The 23,394-nt window shown below is 34.2% G+C and overlaps 1 protein-coding gene across 1 annotated transcript in view; it reads right to left on the bottom strand.

The window, feature by feature from the left end:
• LOC126972092 (phospholipid phosphatase 2-like) overlaps window positions 1-16,818 on the bottom strand; it is a 118,862-nt gene extending 102,044 nt beyond the window's left edge. The window contains exon 1 of the mRNA XM_050818677.1: window positions 16,668-16,818. Coding sequence (XP_050674634.1) covers window positions 16,668-16,781 — 114 coding nt within the window. The 5' untranslated portion in view covers window positions 16,782-16,818. The remainder of the gene's footprint in view (window positions 1-16,667) is intronic.
• Between the last annotated feature and the right edge of the window lie 6,576 nt (window positions 16,819-23,394).

Genomic DNA, 23,394 nt, shown 5'->3' with positions numbered 1-23,394 from the left:
ATTAATAACAAAAATTAAATATATTTTAAAGATAGGAATACTACTACTGCTAGAAAGGAATAAGTAAGATAAAGTTCTACCTTTATCCTTTCTAACAGTTGCACGAATGCAGTTCATAGCCTTCGACCTGCCTGTAGAGCTTGAGGTGAAGACGCAGCTGATTAAGGCGAAGAGTAGGCAGAAAACACGCAAACATGGTGTTTTTAGACAAATTTTGTGGTGAAAATATAGCATTTCGAACTATGATCATTACATAATCCTGTTACACATATCCTTAAGTCTTGTTTGTAGGTTGCTAATGCCTGCTGTTGGTTATCGTTCACACTCCCGAGTCTTTTTGAACTACCACTTTTCTTAGCAGTTAAACAAGTTTTTTGGCATGGCAGGACGTATTTTTTTAGTACTTCTCTCAGAAAAGTTATTCTTATAGCTTGTACTTTTTTGTGTAGGTACATTTATTCAGATAAGTAGTGAATAACGGGGATTGTTAGCAAATAAACTATTTTCCACGCAAGAATTTTGAAAATATTGGCTTTGTTACATAGATGGCGAGCCGGCAGCCGTGAATTCATATCGCTCAAGATGGCTAGCATTTAGTGTCGCCTTAAGAGGGAACCCGCCTGCTTCATTCACATTGGAATTCATCCTCTGTGAACTCGGGAATTGTAATATCACCCTTGATACATAACTTATGTAAAACACAGCATACTATAATAATACAATTATTAATTATTAATCATAATTTCCTTTTAATTTCTAAGTCGGGAATTTCGCTAATATTAAATTGAATTCATAAGCGGCGTCGGTTTCTTCTCCGTTCTCAATGTTCTTCACGTAGAGCAGCCTCGATTAATAGCATTCTTGAAATCATTTCAAGTGAATTTGCAACAAAATACTTACAAACGAAAATCAAAAGGTAACATATTTGGTTTCGTCAAATTGACGTTAAAATTCCGAACAAACAGCTGTGATCTTCATATTTTCGTTCAGAACGTAAATGAATTAGAGTAGGTTTAGAAATTAGAAATGTCAAGCAATGACGTTCGGGACGAAACTTCGAAACGAATGGAACCGTAGTAGGAAACATCCGAAACTTCAATCGAAACTTCGTTTTTCGTTGAATTAGAGTAGACGTACAGTAACCATATTTTTTAATTTTTTTTTTATTTAATAATTTTTCTTAAAATATTGAAAAAACAAAAGCCCGCTGAGTTTGTTGCGTCCGTTCTTCACAGGTCTGAGGCTTTTTGAATGGGCGGTAGTTTTTGACTTTCAACAAGTGATGTCGCATCCTATTAAAAATTAAAAAAATGATGTGGTGTCGTGGGACACCAGGTAGAAACGAAGTTCCTTCGGCTAATGTAGAATCGACACAAATTGCAAAAAAAATCGTTCTAATATTGCTATAATCGTTATCATATATTAATATAATAATATTGATAATATATACACTACTCGCTTGTGTATGCGACAATCGCGCCTGCGCACGTCTCATTTAACGGTTTTATTCCACGCACTTTTTTCCACGGATTTTTTCTTACGGTTTTACTATCACATTTTTTTCAGTTCGGTCGCGCAGCAAAATCCCTATCCCCTCCAAGCCTGCCGTAAGGAATTTCGTTCCAATATTTGTATTTGAGGAACGTTCAGCGGCTATTTAGATGCTAGAAACTTCGTTTATAAATCCGAACGTGGAGGAACGCCAAGAGTCAAAATTATATCACACTGGAACTCTACCATAGTATTACTGTTCTATGACCGGCCTATGATTTACTTAAGCTATGCGTGGCTGTTATTGCTTTCGAATTGCGCAGTGATCAGCAGGTACTCACTAATAATTGCACCATTACCTCACAAGTCGTGATCAATAGCTTCGTCGACTCGTCTTTAACGCATATAGCCTTCTGAGCACAAATAGAGATCAATATGTTCGCATTCACCCTTCACTGTAAATAATGCTAACTAAAACACGCCATTTAAGCAGGTAGGTACGTTACCTTTTTTGTAAAAAGAACTACATAATTCCCTACCTGCCAATGATTTAAACAAAACTAAACTTTAACTTTGCAACTGTAAGGTTTAAATTGGTCTCTCTCAAAGGTTTTGTAGAAAATAGCTTGAATCACCTCGTAGGGAATTCCTTTGTTAGCATGCTTTAGGTGCCAACCATATAAATGCGTCTAAGTTCTAAGTTATTTAGGTTATGTTAGAAGTCCCAGGAATGCTTTACGTTATTATTATTATTTATACTTAACTAATAATAAATTTAATTATTAATGAAATGGTAAATATTTTTCTTTGACGGAAAACATTTCTAAGCTAAAAATGAATAGTTTTGTTTAGAAATGAGAGTCTTTTGTTTCAGTTTGTTGAAGCTTTGTGTCAAAAATTGATAAAATTTAATTTTAGTACGAAACTATGTAGTTAATTAAGATTTACCGGATACTAAAAGTCCTAATACTCCATCGTATTCTTAATGGCCACCGGTCCTCGACACTAACCTATGCGAAACATAGCGGCACCAGGCCGCTACTCTGTATTCTGTGCAAGTGTGGTAATTAACCCGGACGAGTCTGGCCCGATTGTGCTGACGTCAAGAGACGGCAGCGTGACTCTCCCACTTCTAAAAAAATATAAAACAAGGTGAAGAATAAACGTAATAGTAGATTTTATAATGAAATGTTATACTTTCATTACACAGAAAATTACTATACTACTTTGAGAACAACATCTTGAGGCCAGTTCTCGCACATGACCCTGTAGACAAAAGACAGATAGATAAGTGTATCATTGCAAACACCTAATAAAATACAATAAAATATTGCCCATTATTTCTCACTAGTCGACACACCAGCTATTTTAAGACTCAAGCACATTAAATGGCGCTAAATATTCATAACTTATGAACGCGATTGTTTATTATGTGCGCGGAACTTGTGACGGAGCACTTTGAGTGTGTAACTAGACGAAGACGGTAACAACTCTTTCTTATTGTCAGAAAATTAGAAGCAGAAAATACTTGTTCAACCAGAACATCAATACACCACGCATATTTCTGCTGCAAAATGACGGTGCAATTGTACTTTAGTATTCCGGTTTGAAGGGAGTAGTAGTAGGTATTATAACACATTAGTTATTAATTAAACTGTTGTGTTAGAACACGAATGTGGATGATAATAGAATGACATGAGTGTTTTAATACCTAATTATCAACAATTGCACACAAGACTTTATCTACACACATACTATGAATCCTCTATAAAAGATTCTGAAACTGAGCTTACTGCTAATATTAAAAACGCCAATCCTAGTAACCATTATATCATCCAAAGGAGTGTTATTATGAAAATGGATGATATAATGTTGTCTTGAATTTCATTACAACACTCGATGATGTAATGGTTACGAAGGCGGCACTGAAAATTTCGGGAATCAAGGAAATGACACAACATTACTATTTAAAAATGTATTTATTGCTTTTCGACGTATTCTCCCCGAAATTTGCCACATTTTTCCATACGATGGAACCAATCATTCCATTCGGAAGTTGGGGTCTCCAAAATGGCCGTTTTGTAGGCGTCCGCAGCTTCTTCAGGTGATGAAAATCTATGACCACGCAATTTATTCTTTATTTCAGGGAAAATATAGAAATCTTTAGGGCTTAGGTCGGGGCTGTACGGCGGATGGTCGAATAATTCTATGTTTTCTTGCTCTAAAAACTCTTTTGTACTGTGCGTGGTGTGAGAACTCGCATTGTCGTGATGGAGGATGATGTGGCGGTTGCAGTTTTCTTTACGGAGTTCAGAAACGACCTGTGGCAAACAAATGCTAGCATGCCATTCTGCATTAACCGTTCTGTGTCCCTCAAGTCGCAACATGGCCAGTTTTGGAGACAAACGTGGCCACCATTTTTTTTGGAACACTCCGTGAACGAACAATTTTTGTTGGCTTTAACTAATTTTCGAACACCTAAACTCATGACTGGTTTTTTGTTTCGGGTTCGTACGCGTATATCCAGTATTCTTCACCTGATACGATGTTGTATACAGCATTTGAGGATCCTGCGTGGAATCTTTCGAGAGTTCTGACGCACCAAGTAACGCGAGCCGCTTTTTGCTCTTCACAGAGCAAATGCGGTATGCATCGCGAAAACAACTTTTTTACACCTAATTCATGCAAGATTATTTCTATTTGACTCATGCCAATGTCTAAAGTTGCCTGAATTTCGCGGTATGTCACATGTCGATCTTCCTCAATCAGTTTATGCACAGCATCAACGTTTTCTTTGGTGACTGCAGTTTTTGGACGACCTTGACGGGGATCATCACTGAGTTTGAAACGTTGAAATTCAGCAAACCAGCGATAAATTGTGGTTTTGGATGGGGATTGTTCACCAAATGCAGAAATCATCCGGTCAACACACTGTTTTTGTGTTAAGCTACTTCGAAAGTCATAATAAATCATCGCTTTAGAATTTTCTCGAATCAATTCCATTTTCTCAACGACTAAACAAGTTTGACAAGACCGAGAATATTTTTTTAAATAAATAAATGGTATTCGATTTTTAAACCAAGGAGTTTTCCATTAAAAAGATTTTAATATGACAGGAACAATGGAAATATTCCATACCCGATACTTTTAGTGCAGCCTATGTATTAGGACATTGGGTGTTTTAATGTTGGCAATAAGCTGTTTTAGAATCTTTAACAAAAGATTTAAAACATGGCTGTAGATAAAACATCAAAGTCTCAGTGTGATGTGATCGGGGTTGCGCTACGATTTAGGTTGTTTTTGATCTTACAGTGAGTTTAAATTATCTCTGGAGTTCGCAGATAATAAAAGTCCAATATCTTTACTCAAGTAGATTTACCACACTTTTGAATCATCACTATAATTTATTATGCTACCGCCGATTTATAAAGTTGCTTTTGTTGAAAATAATCAGGTAGAAGCTCAACAGTTTTTTTATTGTTATGTCATCAACTTTTATAATAATAGATTTATGCTTATACCGTGACTCACTACCATAAAAATAAAATATTTAAATAAACAATAAATGCAAGTGCAAATTGTTAAACCTAAGATATTGATGTCCAGATGTTTGGTGTCGAAAAGTGAATGAGTGATGAAAGTTTGATGTCAATCTAAACAATTATTATTGACATTTGTCGATATGAGGATCGGCAGTATGTATATGCTGTGTTTTAAGTATGTATTGGTATACCTGCCCTTTTTTATGCGCGCATGCCGTTTCCCTTTTATTTAATACTCCGTGAGGCCTTGTAATAAGTTATAGGATAGAGTAAAATAATATTATATAATAGTTTAAAAAAATCTAAAGAGCACAAATTTCTCTTTGGTGTTCGAAAATTTCCTAATATTATATAAATCGATTAAAGATTATGGTTGAAATTTTAAAATAACATCTATTCCTGCCTTATAGACGATAGATGAAAATTATGTAAAATAACAAAAACATTAGTTTGCAAATTGATAAATAGAATAATTTTATCAAATTAATGTAGTGTCATCGGTCCACGATAAGTCTACAAAGTTTAAACGAAATCTGGCCGTTCGAAGTGGGTCAAAATCACGTTCAAATGGGTCGGTTACAAACATGAGTATATATATGTATATTACATACAGGTGAAGCTAATAAAAAGCGTATAAAAACAAAAAACAAATATTGAGAATATAGAAAGAAGTGTATTTTTTTTTATTCGTTATAGTTACTCATTTAATTTAAATACAATTTACAAATTACATTGATTTAATGTGAGGTTATTAAAGTACGTCTGTGCTGAATACAACATTACTCACTACGCGTTTTATCACCGAGTTGATAAACTAACGTATGTCACCATAATATTTAATCAAGTGCAGTATGTCAATGTTTAATTACTTCTGCCACAGTTCTACAATTATTAACAAACATTGCTAATGGAAATATTTTTTTTAAAGTTGACTTGATGGCATTCTATCACATTTTTAGATCATCAATTCAGATTCTGTAATACCGATTTTTTCTGTACCGTGCGTAGGTACGAATTTCCTTAATGACTGGTACTTTCAATAGATTTTTGAGTGCACATTGATTCGTGCTTGGATAGCTAGGCTGATCCGTTGACCGAAATAGCTGCCAGCGCTTGGGTTGCCAGTAGCCTTATTGAGGCGCGAAGATAGTGTTTTGAACATTCTCCGCGCCTCTGGGCCCCACGGGCCTTTCGGATCAGCCTTGCTATCCAACGCGGTAATGCTGCCAGTATTCTTGGTACGCTTCCACGTAATGATAGTTTTAATTTTATGTAGTCGTAGTATTGTAAATATAGTTATGAGATTTGTTTTGTTTGAATAATAAATATAATCTTCGTGCTTGTCTGTTAATGATACTAATGCCACCATTTCAGTTTGTCGTCTCTGACTTATTACGCTTACACTATGACGCCTTGGAGACTTGTTTTGCAGATGAAATTTTGATGATGAATGATTGTCGTGGTATCAGATCTTACAACAATTGTTTTATGCAGGCATGCAAGGCATGCAATTTCCTTAATTAGGAAAATAATATCAAGCATGATGTTTTACCAAAATATTATAATAAAAAACTTTGTCACGTAATCTCCTGTAAGTTTAATTCAACAAAAGACGAAACACTCATAACTTTAAAACTATATAACATCCGTTTATAAGAGTGATTAGGTTAGGTCTAGGTGTATCTACATTTGAGCATTTTTTTTTATATAAGGGACGAGACGAGCAGGACGCTCAGCTTATGATAATTAATACGCCCTTCCCATTACAATCCGCTCAGGATTCTTGAAAAACCCCAAAAATTCTGAGCGGCACTACAATTGCGCTCGTCACCTTGGGACATAAGATGTTAAGTCTCATTTGCCCAGTAATTTCACTAACTACGGCGTCCTGCAGATCGAAACACAGTAATGTTTACACATTACTACTTCACGACAGAAATAGACGCCGTTGTGGTACCCATAATCTAGCCGACTTCCTGTGCAAAGAAGCCTCCCCCTCGTAAGCATCAGCTTGCCTCCACATTTTGGCACAGCATGTATATCTCAGGTCTTTTTCAAAGCAAAAAAACTTGGAGCCTTTGACCATTATCGTGCCATGGGATTCAATTATTAAGTAGAAATAGTAGGTCTGTCACAACAATGGGGGCCAATATTTGAGAAGATTAAAAGAAGAATTATTAAAAACTCACCACAAATGAAATTTTGAAAGTAATGAATTATCACAAATCCTATCGTACCGTTGAGGGTTGTGTCCGCTTTAGGAACTTAATACTATAGCTTTTATTGTGTGTGGACGGAAATTTCTTGAAAACCACACTGTTGAGCATGTTACTCATCCGAATGAAGAGAAAGATATTAAAGTTGTGACTTTTGAAGAAATCGGCGACAGAGACCAGATCAATGACCAATCAAAACTCCCCGTACGAAGCGACACACGTCTCTACTCAACGCCAAGCAATCTAGCACACGCACAGTGGGTTGCTCGTTTGCACAGGATACCGGCTAGATTATGGGTACCACAACGGCGCCTTTTTCTGCCGTGAAGCAGTACTGTGTAAGCATCACTGTGTTTCGGTCTGATGGGCATCGTATCTAGTAAAATTACTGAGCAAATGAGACTTAACATCTCACAAATCAGCACGTTACGATCATCACTGAATAATATAGGTGTCACTACACCTTTACAATTTCAGGAGTTTAAAAATAAATATAAAAACACTATACCGGTAAGGTGGCCAGAACACTTGACGGTGATAATTAAAGATGTATGAAATTTTAAATATTTGCGTGTCTGATAATGCATACTTTTATTCTATTTGCATGTCACTGATAAATGCAATATTTGGCGTCTTCCTGTGTTGACAAGGACTGAAAATAAGCCGTCGTGAATTTTATTGAGTTTTGCTCAAAGACATATTAAAGTCGTTTTTTTTATGGAATAGGAGGACAAACGAGCGTACGAGTCACCTGGTGTTAAGTGATCACCGCCGCCCACATTCTCTTGCAACACCAGAGGAATCACAAGAGCATTGCCGGCCTTTAAGGAAGGTGTACGCGCTTTTTTTGAAGGTACCCGTGTCGTATCGTCCCGGAAACACCGCACAAGGAAGTTCATTCCACAGCTTTGTAGTGAGAAATCTCCTTGAAAACCGCACTGTGTAGGACCGCCACACATCCATATGATGGGGATGATATCCTAACTTGTGGCGTGTCGTGCGAAGGTGTAATTCGGCGGCAGGAATCAGGTTAAATGTTTGGCGTCTTCCTATGTTGCCAAGGACTGAAAATAAGCCGTCGTGAATTTTATTGAGTTTTGGTCAAAGACATATTAAAGTCGTTGCATTTGCTTTGCGTATTGAATTATCTCATCTTATATTTTAAATTAATTTTGAAACAATGTCTGGTACATAGACTTAAAATATACTAGCATATAGACGATCTGACAGCACGTTAATATATTGAATAAAAATGAGCCGCCACGCTCGGCTATTTAACGCGCGTTCGAGTATAGTCGGCTCGAGGCGACTTAGCCTCCTTCCTCTTTTTTATAACTTATTATTAAATATTTGATATTTAAAACGCATTTTTATATTAGTGCTATTTTAATATGATTCATATATTGGATGCAGCATCCTAGAAAATATTTTGTTAAGTTACATTACAGCTATTGTAAGATACTCTATTTAATTTATTTAAAAAGAGTGGCCGTTGAGTTTCTTGTATGTTCTTCTCACGAGCTCTACTTTTTCCCGAACATATAGTAGATAAACGATAGACTCTTGGCAATTTCCGTTTAGTAGGTATAATCTAATATATAAAATTCTCGTGTCATGGTGTTAAACATTGAACTCCTCCGAAACGGCTTGACCGCTTCTGAGAATCGGACAACATCTAGTTTTCATCCCCCTAAATGTTAAGGGTGGTCCACACGAATATTTATTTTTTATTTTTCGACATTTTTTTTGTTAATTTGTTTGATTATGAGTCAGCATTAAAAAATACATACAACTTCAAATTTTCACCCATCTACGATCAACAGTTACTTTTGTATCGCGATTTTAATATCGGCAATACAACGTTTTCTGGGTTAGCTAGTTACTTTTTACTATTATATTACTTTTTTTTAGATATACACATACTTTTTATTTTTATTAGATATATATTTTTATTAGGTATATGAATGAATGAAGCCTTTATTGCAAGCAAACTAAAAAGGTATATTTTTCACTTATGCTACAACTTAATATTCTAAATGATTATAATTAAATTTCACCTAATATATTTTATATCTTATAATACTCGCTTTTCCGCCGACATAAGCCTCCTCCAGATCTTTCCACATTTTCCTGTCGTAAGTTGTTCTTCTCCATTTTGGTCCAGCAATCTTTTTGAAATCATCTTTTTAGTATATATTCATTAGGTATATACTAATATATAAAATAATGTATCTATAAAGATAAAAGAATTTTAATGTTCCAATATTATTGGACAACAAGGTACCTGGTCAAAGTTCATTATAAAATTATATCATAATTTCAACGAAAAATTTACGATTTAGTATATAAATGATTTGAGTTTACTTTAGTGTTAATTCCGCCAATATTTGTCTTCAAACAATTCGACACGTGTTTCGCCTCTACACGAGGCATCCTCAGGACGTGTTGTCTCGCCAAAATATGGCACGAGACTCGTGAATTAACACTAAGGAAAACTCAAATCATTTATATTATTATGGATTTCCGCAAAGTAACGCCTACCTCAAAAAAATTTCTATAATTTAGTAAGTTTCAGAATAAAACTAGAAAACATGTTAACTATATTTCACGATGGTAAATAAATAATAATTGTAATGCAGTAATAAATAGAACGAGAAATTATTTCTACGTTTTCTAGTTATGTAAGTGAGCAGTAAGCACAAGTTATTTAATAGATCTGGATCAAGTTTCATTTAAGTGAGAGTGTTGATACTGATAGTAATAACAGTAAATTAAGGTAAGTTAGATCATTATGTCAAATCATGTTAAAAACTATAATTATGTTATTATTTAGGAACTATATTCATATCACCGTCATAATCCTTTATTATTAAACGAACTACATTGATTTGAAAGAAAGAAAGAAAGAAAAATATTTATTTATAAACACACACACACAAATAACATAAATGAAACAATTTAAGAATATAAAAAATATATATATATAAAAACGTGTGGTGTTTAAAAAAGGAGCCACTCAGCATGTGTTGCAACACAAATGCGATGCAACGCTGATCTTCTGTGGCCCCCGCGTGACATATGACTTCAAGGGGGACACCTCGCCTTGACTTTACTAATTCACATAAAAAACAGTTACTACTAAACTTAAGAACTAGAACAAAACATACAGATCATAAAAGTAATTACAAATTAGAACAAAATCGTTGTCATAACAAATAATGTAATAAATCAAAATTAAAAGCTCCTAGTCTATTTGAATGCAACTAAGGCTGGAATACTGACTTTGATATTCATTTAAGATTTGGCCTTTTAACACAAGTAGCTAGTGAAATTACTGGGCAAATGATACTTAGCATCTTGTCTCAATGTAACCAGCGCAATTATAGTGCGGCTTAGAATTTTTGTGCTTTTCAAGAATCCTGAGCGGCAGTGCATTGTAATGGACAGGGCGTACCAATTACCATCAACTGAATGTCCTGCTCGTCTCGTCCTTTATTTTCATTAAAAAAAACACTGCGTTTTCCGGTACGTTTTCGCCATTCGATTACTTTACCGCCTCTACTTTGAGCATGTGGTGTTGCACCAGAATAGCACCACAGTGGTTAAACAAGAGCGGTATCTCTCCGTCAAACGTTATAGTTTAGAGTACAATTTTGTTAATCTTAAACTTTATATACTGTTTAATTAAATAAAAACAATCAAACATTACATATATTGTAACTTAAATTATTTGTAAAAAGATGACGCTGTAAATGTTGATTTAAAAGTGTGGCAATGAGTTGCTTGCCACTTCTTCTCGTCTCTCAAAGCTTAACCCTTTTCGAAGTGACGGTAATAAAAAAATAAAAGAAAACTTTTGACATTAATAAGTTTCATTTCTTTGACCAACATGAATAAAGTGATTTTGGTTTGATTTGAGTAAATATCCTGTGGTCTGACCTGTATAAATACCACTGGACGTTGGCTGTTCCATATAAACATATGACAGCAATTTTTTTGTGCCTATTTGAAGCGCCACTCGCGAGCGTCCAGAGAAATAATTTTGACGCATCCTACAATGGCTGCGAAGGAACGTACAATACTCTGAAGTAATTTTGCATTTTTAATAAATTTCGTTCGTTTTCCGTGTTATTTATAGATACATCAAGAATCGACGTAATAAAGTATACTTTTTTTTTAATATAGTTTTCCACCATCTATCGATGTTTTCTGAGGTTGTTATCACTAGTTTTAGTATCGCAGACTCTCGCTACAAGGCCAACAGCGCCAAAATGGCGAATATCAAACAGGCACAAAAGCACTTTGACAGCCGCCTGTCCAGTGGTTTAAGGTAGAGGTCGGTGCCTGTTGTAAATAAAATGTGACATAAAGTTATTATGTCATTCGATAAGTTAGCTGTGTATAATATGCAGTAGTAGTACTTCATGTTGTGTGATAGCAATATTGCGTGACTGTGCCTTTGTCGAGTCATGGGAAACTTATACAGTCAACTGAGCAGTTTATTGTAAATCAATACGTGGGCAAAATAAACTGCAGAGTTATTAGCAATATACACGTCGTCGTCGCAAAGCTAAGTGTACTTTTTTTTCACGAAAACAGACTAACTTGCGGCTTACAGAAGGTTAAAAAAATAATACTTTGTACAATGTATACTTAAAAGGAGTTAGTTAGTAGTTAAAATATGTTACTAACATTATTCTAATCACACGTAAAACTTTTTGAAGTGGAATTTCTCTAGCCTCGTTGGACACTTTTTTTGTATGATGGTCGTAGTGTATGGGTTCACGTCAACGACATTCTCAAGACTGGTGTACGCGATAATTAAATAATTAAAAATAAAAATATATATGTAGTTCGACACTTTTTGGATGGGTGAAATCTCGTGAGTTCGCGTCACCGAAATGCTTATAGCAGTACTAGCTGCCCCGATAGACGTTGTTCTGTAGATAATAAAAAAATACTGTTTTATAGGAATTTACCAATAAAATTTCTAAACATCAAGAAATATTTCGTAAAGAATGCTCCCTGTTGTTAGAATGAAATTGTTTCACAGTGGAACTGTCAAACCGTGCGTCACTAAATTCTCTCATAGAAAATATGTCCATACAAAACAAATATTGAAAATAAAAATATTTATGGGTCCCAAATCGAAATAAAAACTACCCTATCTCTCAAGTTGAACCAAACTGCACTCCATGAAGTAATCACCATTAAAATCCGTTCATTAGTTTAGGAGTCCATTGAGGACAAACATTGTGACACGAGATTTATATATATTAAGATATCTGTAGCTATACAGCTGACGTATTGTCTTAACATTTGTGCTGTGTATATCTTATAAGTGAAATTTAATGGATTTAGTGAAAAGTTCAATTTGTGTATATATACTGTGCATTGTTGAAATAGTATTTTTGTTTGAATAATATATTATTAAAACTAAGTTTGAAAAATAAATTGAAATTAATAACTTGTTTTAAAACATTAGGAAATTTCAAATTTTAATAATAGTTCTAAGTTTTCACTGCTATCGGCAGTCTCTACAACTGAATTTTTTTTAGGTTGAATTTATGCAACATTCATACTTTTTTGCTGTTTTTCTGAGTATTTTGAAGGTGTCCTTCCCCATAATAATTCTTAAACTTGGGCTGAAATAATTTACTTCTTCTTACACTTTTTGTTTTGTTTACATTTTATACACTTTTTATATTGTAATCCTGTTAAATGGTTTAACTTCTTATCTATCGATAGATCATAATTTATATCGCACATTTAAAACAGCTTTTCAATAGATGATTTTTATTTTTATTTTTTAAGAATTATATCACTTTTACGTGTCACTATAATACCTTCAAAAGCTGGAACGATGGTGTTGCAATATGCAATCGAATGTGTACGGCGTTGATCACTTAATAAAAGGTGGCGTATACGACATTCTTCATTGATAACATGGTCTACTTTCAACTAGGGGACGGGTAAGACGGGGTAGCTAGGTAAGATTTAATGTACCAAAATAGGTAATGAAATACCCCGTCTTACCCCACTATCCCCTATCCTAAATTAATTAAAGACTTTGAAATACTAAATAAAGTCTAGTTCAAATATCAACAAACACAACAATTATCTAAGTAGTCCCAGCGTTAGCACCAAAAAATAATATCGAGACCAGTGAAAATTCAACATATTCGAATAAGAAAAACGGGATCAATGCACTTAAGTATGTAACTTAGTACGGTAATGCTAAAGAACTCATAAGGAAAGCAATTAAGCGTGAATAAGTGCCTAATAAATAGTAAGTGCGGTAACATAGGTGAAAATTACTAGTTACGGCCGTGAGCTTGCCATATACGAGGGGAAACAGACGTATCACTGATCTTTCTGGAAGACGATGGTTAAAAATTAGTACCAAAATGGATCACGATGGTTCCATCTAGGGAACTCATACAAAATAGATTTTCACTTAATGAGCGTCGGTTAACTGCATTTTCTTTACATCTCAATCCCTGCTTATATTAATAAACGAGTAAGTTTGTTTGTTACGCTTTTACGCCGGAGCTACTGAACCGATTTTGATGAAATTTGGTACAGTGACAGACTAGAGCTCGGGAAGGGAAGGCTACCGGCTACGGTTTTATCCCGGAAAAAGTTCCCGCGGGATTTGTGAAAAACGGAAATTCACGTGGATGAGCTATAACTATACCAATATAGTAGGGTTAAGTTTGCTATAGCAATCTTCCTCGAAATAAGATTCGTATATTATGTTGGGAACGGGAGCGAAAACCGGAAATGGAGTGGGGACATGAGATAATCTTAAATTATTCTAAACTTGCTTTTATTATTTTTAAAAAGACTTTATCTACGCTGACTAAGCGGGCATCAGCTAGTACGATATAAAAGAGACAGTAACTGCGCAAAACGGGTCAAACGCCATACTATATCATTATGTTTTTTTTAAATATTAAAAAAAAGTATTTCCAAAAAAAACATTCATGAAATGTTTTTTTAAATATTTCAAAAACAACTACAGCACTTCCGTTATATGTTTTTGTTACGGTTTTATTCTCACATTTTTTTTAGTTTGGTCGCACAGCAAAATCATTATCTCCTCCAAGCATGCCGTAAGGAACTTCGTTACAAGTAATAATGCAACCCTTTATTCAGATAGTAGATTTTACATATATATTAACAAACTATCCTTAACTAAGTCACTATCACTATCTGTTTTTCTATTGACAATGGCCTCTTAAAACTTATTCCACTCTTTTCTATCTTTAGCAATCCTAGACCATTTCTTGCCTGCTATCGTCCCTATTTCATCTGACCGTCTCCTGTATTATCCCCCCGTGTCCTTTTTAGGTTTCTGGGATACCAGTCGCGGAAAAAAGCGCGTACACCTTCCTTAAACGCCGACGACGCTCCTCCTCTCGTGTTGCAAGAGAATGTGGGCGGCGGTGATCACTTAACACCAGGTTTTTTCCTTTCCCATAAAAAAAGTCTGTGATACATATGCTCCATTTGCACCTTATATACCTGAAGGGTGTGACCCGTCCAAGACCATTTAAGTTTTCTTATAGCATAAGTGACATTACTTATTTTTGTTTTCTCTCTTAAATCTATGTTTTAAACTTTTATACTGAACATACTCCTCTCGATGGCTCTTTGGCAAATCTCTAGTTTTTTAACCTGTTTTGCGTATGCGCTCAATTCTAACAACCGTAGGTCAATACAGGAAGCACATCTTTTTAATACTTGTGTATTAAAAAGATTTATTTTTATGTTTATTTTAATATCTTTGCTTTTCATTACTTCTTTGAGTCGCCAGTATTTTTTCCAAGCATGTCCGTTTCTTGTATCAACTTCACTAATGTACAAATAATTAATACCACTAATTGAATGAAGACATTTATCACCTACGGCTGTAGTTAGGAAACAAGGTAATGGATCTAGCATGTTGTATAAGTAAAGGTCATGCGATACAACGGATAAAGACAGATGACATGAACGAACAGATGGAAATGTAAAGGTTATATATTATGACTTATGCATGTCTATATTTATATTAACACACACATATTCACATTCCATGCATATATTATTATCACTCAACAAACACACTACTAATATCCGGAATTCACGTTACATTTGCAATAAGATAATTATTTTTTTACAACATATCTTAATATTTTTATAATCTTTAAACAGTGGGGGGCTACTTTGCACAGGATTGCGGCTAGATTATGGATACCACAACGGCATCAATTTCTGCCGTGAAGCAGTAATGTGTTAACATTATTGTGTTTCGATCTGAAAGGCGCCGTAGCTAGTGAAATTACTGGGCAAATGAGACTTAACATCTTATGTCTCAAGGTGACGAGCGCAATTGTAGTGCCGCTCAGAATTTTGGAGGTTTTTTATGAATCCTGAGCGGTACAGTATTGTAATAGGCAGCGCGTATCAATTACCATCAGATGAACGTGCTGCTCGTCTCGTCCATTCAACTTCACATCAGTAATATATATATATATATATATATATGACTGAACAAAGAAACTCTTAATATCAGGGCCTTATAATTGGAAAACTCTATGAAAATATTATACTATTGCTGACCGCGACGTCCGCGTGGATGCTATAATACTATGTAGTAAAAATACTATGTATGCATCTAGAGTGACAGTATGTAGCTTATAACATAATATTATCACGAGCTATTGTTGATATTCACGAAAAGTTTTAATTAAATCAATTCAGTAGATTTTGCATTTCGCCCGGCCATACATCGTCACATCGTACACATAGACAAACGGATAAACAGAAAAAAAATCTACAAAATACTTTTATTGATTCGATATCTCTTGTAGAATTCGCAGTTAGTGTTCTTTTAAACAATATCCAACATACTGTTTTACTTTGTTAAGATATTATTACATAATATACTATGTATATATAGATTAATTGATAAAAATAAATTAAGATTATCTTCTCGTAAGAAACACACCAGACATTATTTCTCAAAGCCATTCCATAACATACGAGGAATGCGTTACCAATAATGACAGATCGTATGAAATAACCTTGAACTCAAAATCGAAACAAGTTCTTGTTTAAAATACCACGCCGTAGAGTCTTCAAGCTGTGTATAGTATTGTAGAGTATAACTCAGTAGTAACAATTTCTACTAAATACTTAATGATGAATGATAGATTGACTTCAAAAAAACTCCTTTCATTAGTCATCATCAAACTTAATGTTTAGCTCTTAAAATAAATATTCATTAATAATTAAGTATGGCATAATTAAAAACCAATTTAAATGTAATTAGAATTACAATAGTCATCCAAAATGAATAACTTATGGTTTACATGAATAATAATTCCTCGATAGATAGATGATGGAGTTTATTAGATCAAATTTGACTTACGTTGACATCCAGTGTTGATGATGACGACAGGTTGATAGTAAACACCCCCTCCCTGGAGGGGGCGGGCATTACCTTCGACCTCCTCACATTAAAACACGTAATTTTTCGCACCATTTTCACTCACAATCACTAGCCGCTTGCGTGCGCAAGCGCTGGCTTTGGTAATACAAATGACAGGTTTTAGTTATGCGAATAGATGACTCACTGCAGGTAGCTTTTATTGTGCATTGCTGGGTATTAACATGGTTTTAACGCTAGGCCTTTTTATGTTTAAGGCAAAGATAGTCTGTAATTTTTTAACATGGAGCAGTTTGAGATTTGTAATAAATAAAGATTTCTTGTTTGAAACCAAATTGTTTGAAAATTTGTGTGTATGTAGGTTTTAGAATCGCGCAACACCTATTTTTCATTCCCCTAAATGATAAGTGTCACCAACCCCTAAATATTTTTTTGACAATTTTTTTATTTTTATTTTATTATGATTCAGCATTAAAAATACATACAATTTCAACATCGACAACACGTAACAGATATTTGTATCGCGATTTTAATATAATTCTATTCTATCAACAGATACGCAATAGAGTTACAAGATGGCAATCGAATATAATGATTACAGTAGTACGATAAATTTCATGTACGATATAATATTTGGTAGGTCTGAGAATCGTTCGTCATCTATTTTTTATACCCCAAAAATTTTAATAATTGAGTTTTTTTTATTACCTTAATTGGCAATACAACGTTTGCTGGGTCTGCTAGTAATATATAAAATTCTCGTGTCGCGGTGCTTGTTACCAATCTCCTCCGAAACGGCTAAGCCGATTTATATGAAATTTTGTGTGCATATCGGATAGGTCTTAAAATTGGCCAACATCTATTTTTCATACCCCAAATGATGAGGATGACCCCACCCCTAAATATTTTATTTCATTTAATTAATTTTTTGTATTTTATTATGATTTAGCATTAAAATACATACCACTTCGAATTTTCACCCTTCTACGATCAATCCCTATTTTTAAATTTTTTTTAATATTATTCTGTTCCATCCACAGATCCGCAATAGGGTTGCAAGATGGCAATCGAATACAATAAGGTCAATTAGATCAGTACCTCATCTATTTTTTATATCCCAAAAATTTTAATTTTATTACTTTATTTGGCAATACATCGTTTGCTGGGTCAGTAGCCATACTCCTCTAAAACGGCTTCATCGATTTTATGGATGTTTTTGTGTATATTCGGATGGTCTGAGTCTGACTCCATTCTCGCGGTTTGGTATCATTTAGAAAGCCATTTATGTTATAGTTACCACTTAACCGATATCCTATTGTTTGCCAAAATAGGTTAAATAATGACACATAAAAAAGCAAAATGGTTATAACACTCCGATTTGTTATGAAAATTAGTAATCGGTTATCGTTGTAGTTGTTATATTACTGACTGTTCTTTGTTTATATTAAACAAGTGAAAGAAAAACTTATCTACTTAGTCAAATTTATGAACCTTGTGAAACGCGACTCATGGTACCACGCTATGTTTTCTTTTGAATAATGCCATTTCTGTTTTTGAAGTAAAACAACATATATATTTTTTAAGACTTTTATGAAGTGAAATTTCTTGAGAATCACGATGAAACGTTAAAGCGAGCCGATAGACACGCAAACAGATTCGCGAGTATACCTTGATGTATTCTGAAGTCATGTGCACTACGTATTACTACATAGACACCAAGAGAAAATAAATATGGTAGCGGTGATAGTAATACCTTCATATTGGTTGAAATCATGTATCATCCCAGGAACATGTACCAGGACCTCATATGCGTTGAGAGGTTGATGCACAATGCACATCTTAAAAATATTATACAAGTGCTGACCCGTTGTTTTTCTTGTTCTTTGGTGTTCGTGGTTCTCTTTGTGCTCTGCTTCTTACCCCCTCTACTCATTTTTCACATAAACTTTTACAATCCCAACCTATTGAAAACCACAATGATTCTAATATAAAAATTAATTTAAAAACAAATCTTATTGTCGTTTCCGCTGTGATATAAATAATCATCCTAATCTTATAGAGAAAAAACATGAGGTAGTATTGTTTGCGGACGACACTTCACTGGTTTTGTTAAACGGAGAGGTGATAGAACCGGTGCAATCTGCTATATTTCTTGGCATAATTCTAGATTCCAAATTACAATGGGCCCCCATATTGAAGGATTGGCGAACAGACTTAGTTCTGCAGCATACGCGGTTAAAAAGATTAGACAATTAACTGACATAGATACGGCGCGACTAGTATACTTAAGTTATTTTCATAGTATTATGTCCTATGGTATATATTGCTATGGGGCAACGCTGCCGATATTAATACAATATTTGTGCTGCAGTAGAGGGCTATTCGCGCTATTTATAACCTGGGTCCTAAAGAATTATTGAGAGCAAAATTTAAATAAATTAACATCTTGATTGTTACTTTTCAATTTATTCTTGATAATGTAATGTATGTTCATAGGCATATAAGTGAATTTGCTAGAAACTATCATAACCATAATGTTAACAACAGGAACAGACATAAACTTATAATGCCTACTACTCGGCCAAGTCGAGTTTGTAGACCGTAAGTCTTTTGTGAGGTAATGTATATGCTGTTATAACAAGATCCCACAAAATGTTCAAAACAAAAGTATTACGTTATTCAAAAGAATTGTTAAAAAACGTTTGTGTGGTAAAGGTACTATAACATAAATGACTTTCTTAATGATACCACAGATTGGGAATGGAGTGACCGCCCACAGACTATTAAATAATAAGTTTAATTGTAGAATATTACTTTGAAAACATATTTTTTCGATGTAAAAAAAGCCCGCTGAGTTTGTTGCGCCCGTTCTTCTCAGGTCTGAGGCATTCATTTTGGAATGGGTGGTAGTTTTTGCCTTTCAATAAGTCATGTCACATCCGATTTTGAATGAAAATATTTGAATTTGTGTATTGTAGTTTTCTACATCTGTGTCGTGTATGTAATTAATTTCCAGATGAATAACAGTTGCCAGCCTTAAGGCACACACTGTTTTTGAAGTAATCTATGTCATATCGTGTTAAAAACTTTAAAAATATTTTTAAGTTATATAAAATGGATAATAATGAATCATAAACGTTTGGTAGTCGGTGATATTTTTTAAATTGTTTAACTCTTGTCGAGGTTAGAGCCCGCATTGTTTGAAAGTGTGATAAAGTTCTGTTAATTCTCATAAATCTGTCAAACCTGTGGCGTTTATAATAAATGCATTTTTTACACTCTGGGGTGTTTGTAGAGTTCCGATGGTTTCGTTTCATCTCCTAGTGATTATGGTTTCTGAATGGGGTTGGGCGGTCAGCATAGTCCAAGCCGTAACCTTAAAATATATGACATTTGTGTCTAGCTTTGCCAGAGGTTTTTACCGACAACCGGCACGAGGAATGTCGTGCTGTCTACGTATTTAAAAAAGAAAATGGAAAAATTGATGTTCTTAAATTTGCTAAGGCCGTAAGGGTGATGTGACCAATAAAAGTATTAAAGTAAAATTTAAGGTTTTGTAAAGTCGATAATTTTTAATGCTTTTCAACCTTAGATTAAGGATTGATCTCTGCTGCACTCCAACTAGATTCCGCAGGCGTAGTCGCAAAGTGCGACAACTAATACTGCGCCCAAGTGGCGTACTCGAGCCAGTCTTGAACAATGTGTGACGTTGACGTGCCACATGTTTTCACACAGCTTTGTAAAAGTCATACTACAAGAAATAAGAAAGACATTTGGATCACATATCATCAGTAAGTATTTTGTACTTTATTTATTATATATATATATATATATATATATATATATATATATATATATATATATATATATATATATAAGACTTAGATAATTTATCCATTTATTTATAAGTTCTTGGGTAGTGCGGTAATCTAGAAGGAGCGCAGCGGAGATCAATCCTTAATCTAAGTTTTTAACTATCAAGGTTAGAGCCTGTTAATACTCGTAAATCAATGAAACCGTTGCAACATTGTACACTATCAATAAAATAACGTTGAAATTTTTTTTTAATGAAAATAAGGGAAGAGACGAGCAGGACGTTCAGCTGATGGTTATTGATACGCCCTGCCCATTACATAGCAGTGCCGCTCAGGATTCTTAAAAAACGTAAAAATTATGTGCGGCACTACAACTGCGCTCGTCACCTTGAGACATAAGATGTTAAGTTAATAATTATCCAAATGTTTTAAGGTTTCTTGGGTGTTAATTCAATATTTGTCATCAAACAATCCAATTTTGTCGCCTCTACACGAGGCATCCTCAGGAGATGTTGACTCGCCAAACTCGCCAAGCACGAGACTTAAGCTACAAAAATATTTACTCAATATGTTATAATTATATTTCTATTTATTGTATATAAGAAACATGCTAAGGCTTTGCCAAGCAGGTGCTGGGTCCATCTTGTGGCAAAGTGAGAAACTTCAATAAGTATCCCATATTGGAAGAAAGTAACCCTTAAAATGCACATCAGCACTCGCATAAGCTGCCGTAACCCGCCTAACCAAATTACGAAGTATTTCAATAACCCGTTAATCCACCTATGTATGTTTGTACCAGCCAGGGATCTGAGTAAAGTTAATGCAGAACTCAGCAGGCCAAGGTTGTAGCCGTTAGGTTCCTGTCACTGGTTGTAGCCGTTTCTAATTAAGTCGTTTGTTGGGTAATAGATATTTATTTGCTTTCAATGTGTGGTCCTTTGGTATGTTTGCTTCAGAAAGAACCGTGAGTTTTACGGGCACTATACATTTGTCTTTTGAATAGAATATTTCCGGTCTGAATGAAGGAGCACCCAAAAATATCTGCGATCATTATCGTTTTTAATACGTCCATCATTGGACAATACTTTCTACCTTCTTCTCTTCTCTTCCACCTTACTTCTCATCTACTTTCCTTCTCTTCCCTTCTTGATTTTCAATCCTAGCTGTGGCACCATTTGGTGTGTTTTTTCACAATTTACGATGAAGTCTTTTTTAATAAAGTTAAGGTGTCGTTTATTTGTTGTCATTTCTTTTTTGGCTCTAGCTACTAAAATACTTCATTCAAGATATCAATTACTGTATAATGGTGACGTGAGTAACGATCTTTACCAAGTAGCACCTTACATCCCACTAATAAGTGCCTGAAAATACCATTTGACTCTCCAGACGTACTATAGCAAGTTTTCCGAAGCTATACACCATCTTACTAAGTTACCACACACACACACAGAAGTTCGTTTGGTAGACATTGAAACATTTTAATAAGGTAGGGGACCAATCATATAGTAAGTATGTTTATAAAGAAAATAGGTCGTGAATCGAGCTCTAAAGTACGTTTGTCTTTTGTAAGTGATTCATTGTTTCAAGTTGGGTTTCCCAAACATGCATTTATTATACTCTAATGGTTTTATAGAGTTGCGATGATTTTTTCCGTTTCTTCTTAAAGTTGATGTGATTGTTGAATAAAAAACAAATCAAAAATATTTTATTTCATATTTAAATCATATTACACTTGAAATATGTCTTTTTTTTTCATACAGCTCATTCGGAAAGCAGATTTCCTTAGAGAAGAACGTGCAAGAAACTCTAAGGTTGCTCTTTTCAAAAGAGATAAGGTATTACAAGTTCTTATTTTCAATTCAATTTATAAATGATTTAAATTACAATTTAAGCAAAGTGATGCAACAAAAATACTCAAACGTCAAATACTAAATGAATTACACGAGTAAATCAAAAAAAAAATAGTAATAATTTTAATTTTAAACTAGTTAAAAAGGAATAAATAAAATAACATGAAGCAGACCTCCCGGTAACAAGACCATCCAGCCTACCATAGCTTCAATATTTTCATGGCGTTTGTGTCTAACTTTGTTAGAAGGCTTTCACTGGATTAAGGTAAGTTAAAGATAAAAAGGGAGATAGCCGAAATCCACTATGTTTTAAGCAATTCTTTGCTTTCAAACTTATCCGGATTATACATCGTCGCCAATCGCCATTCTGTAATTACTTCTATTTCAAATTTATGTCAAATGTTTCATATTAAACTAAATTTCAATTTTTACTTAGGCAGTACCGCCTCTTATTTCGTAGTATTTACATCCTCTTTGGATGTGAAACAAACGCTTAGGCTAATAATTAATAAAACGTATTTTTTATGGAGTTTTGGAGTTTATGTGTCTGATTGTTAAGAAACGAATCAAGGAGGATCGATGCTTACTTTTAAAATATGCTAAGGCTATCATCGCTATTGTGTTTCAAAGATTAAAAATTACGAAAATAACTGTTTACTCAGAGATCAAATAATAACACAAATGATTGTCAAAATGATAAGTTTTATCGTTTACCATCACTACAAAAAGTTGAGTTTTAGTGAGAAGAAGTGGCAAGAAGCTCAATACCACTCATAAAAAACAGTGACATTATTTTATAATATTTATAAATCTGGGAAAAGTGATGCAGAAAAATCTCCAACGGCTTCATCATCAACATAATATGATATAATTCTGAAGAAACAAAAAAATACTTAAATAAAACTATACTACCAAAGAAAGCAGAGTTCAACTAGGTTATTGTATCATGGTTATAGTAATCAATAATCGTGATTTATGATAGGTTCGTGAGCACGAATGAACGAAGCCGCTCTTTCAGAGTTGTCCGAGAAATTAACTATTTTG

Source organism: Leptidea sinapis, chromosome 25, assembly GCF_905404315.1.
Source record: "Leptidea sinapis chromosome 25, ilLepSina1.1, whole genome shotgun sequence".
NCBI lineage: Eukaryota > Metazoa > Arthropoda > Insecta > Lepidoptera > Pieridae > Leptidea > Leptidea sinapis.
Note: the sequence above shows the minus strand (reverse complement) of the source record. Positions and strands in the feature narration are given on the sequence as shown.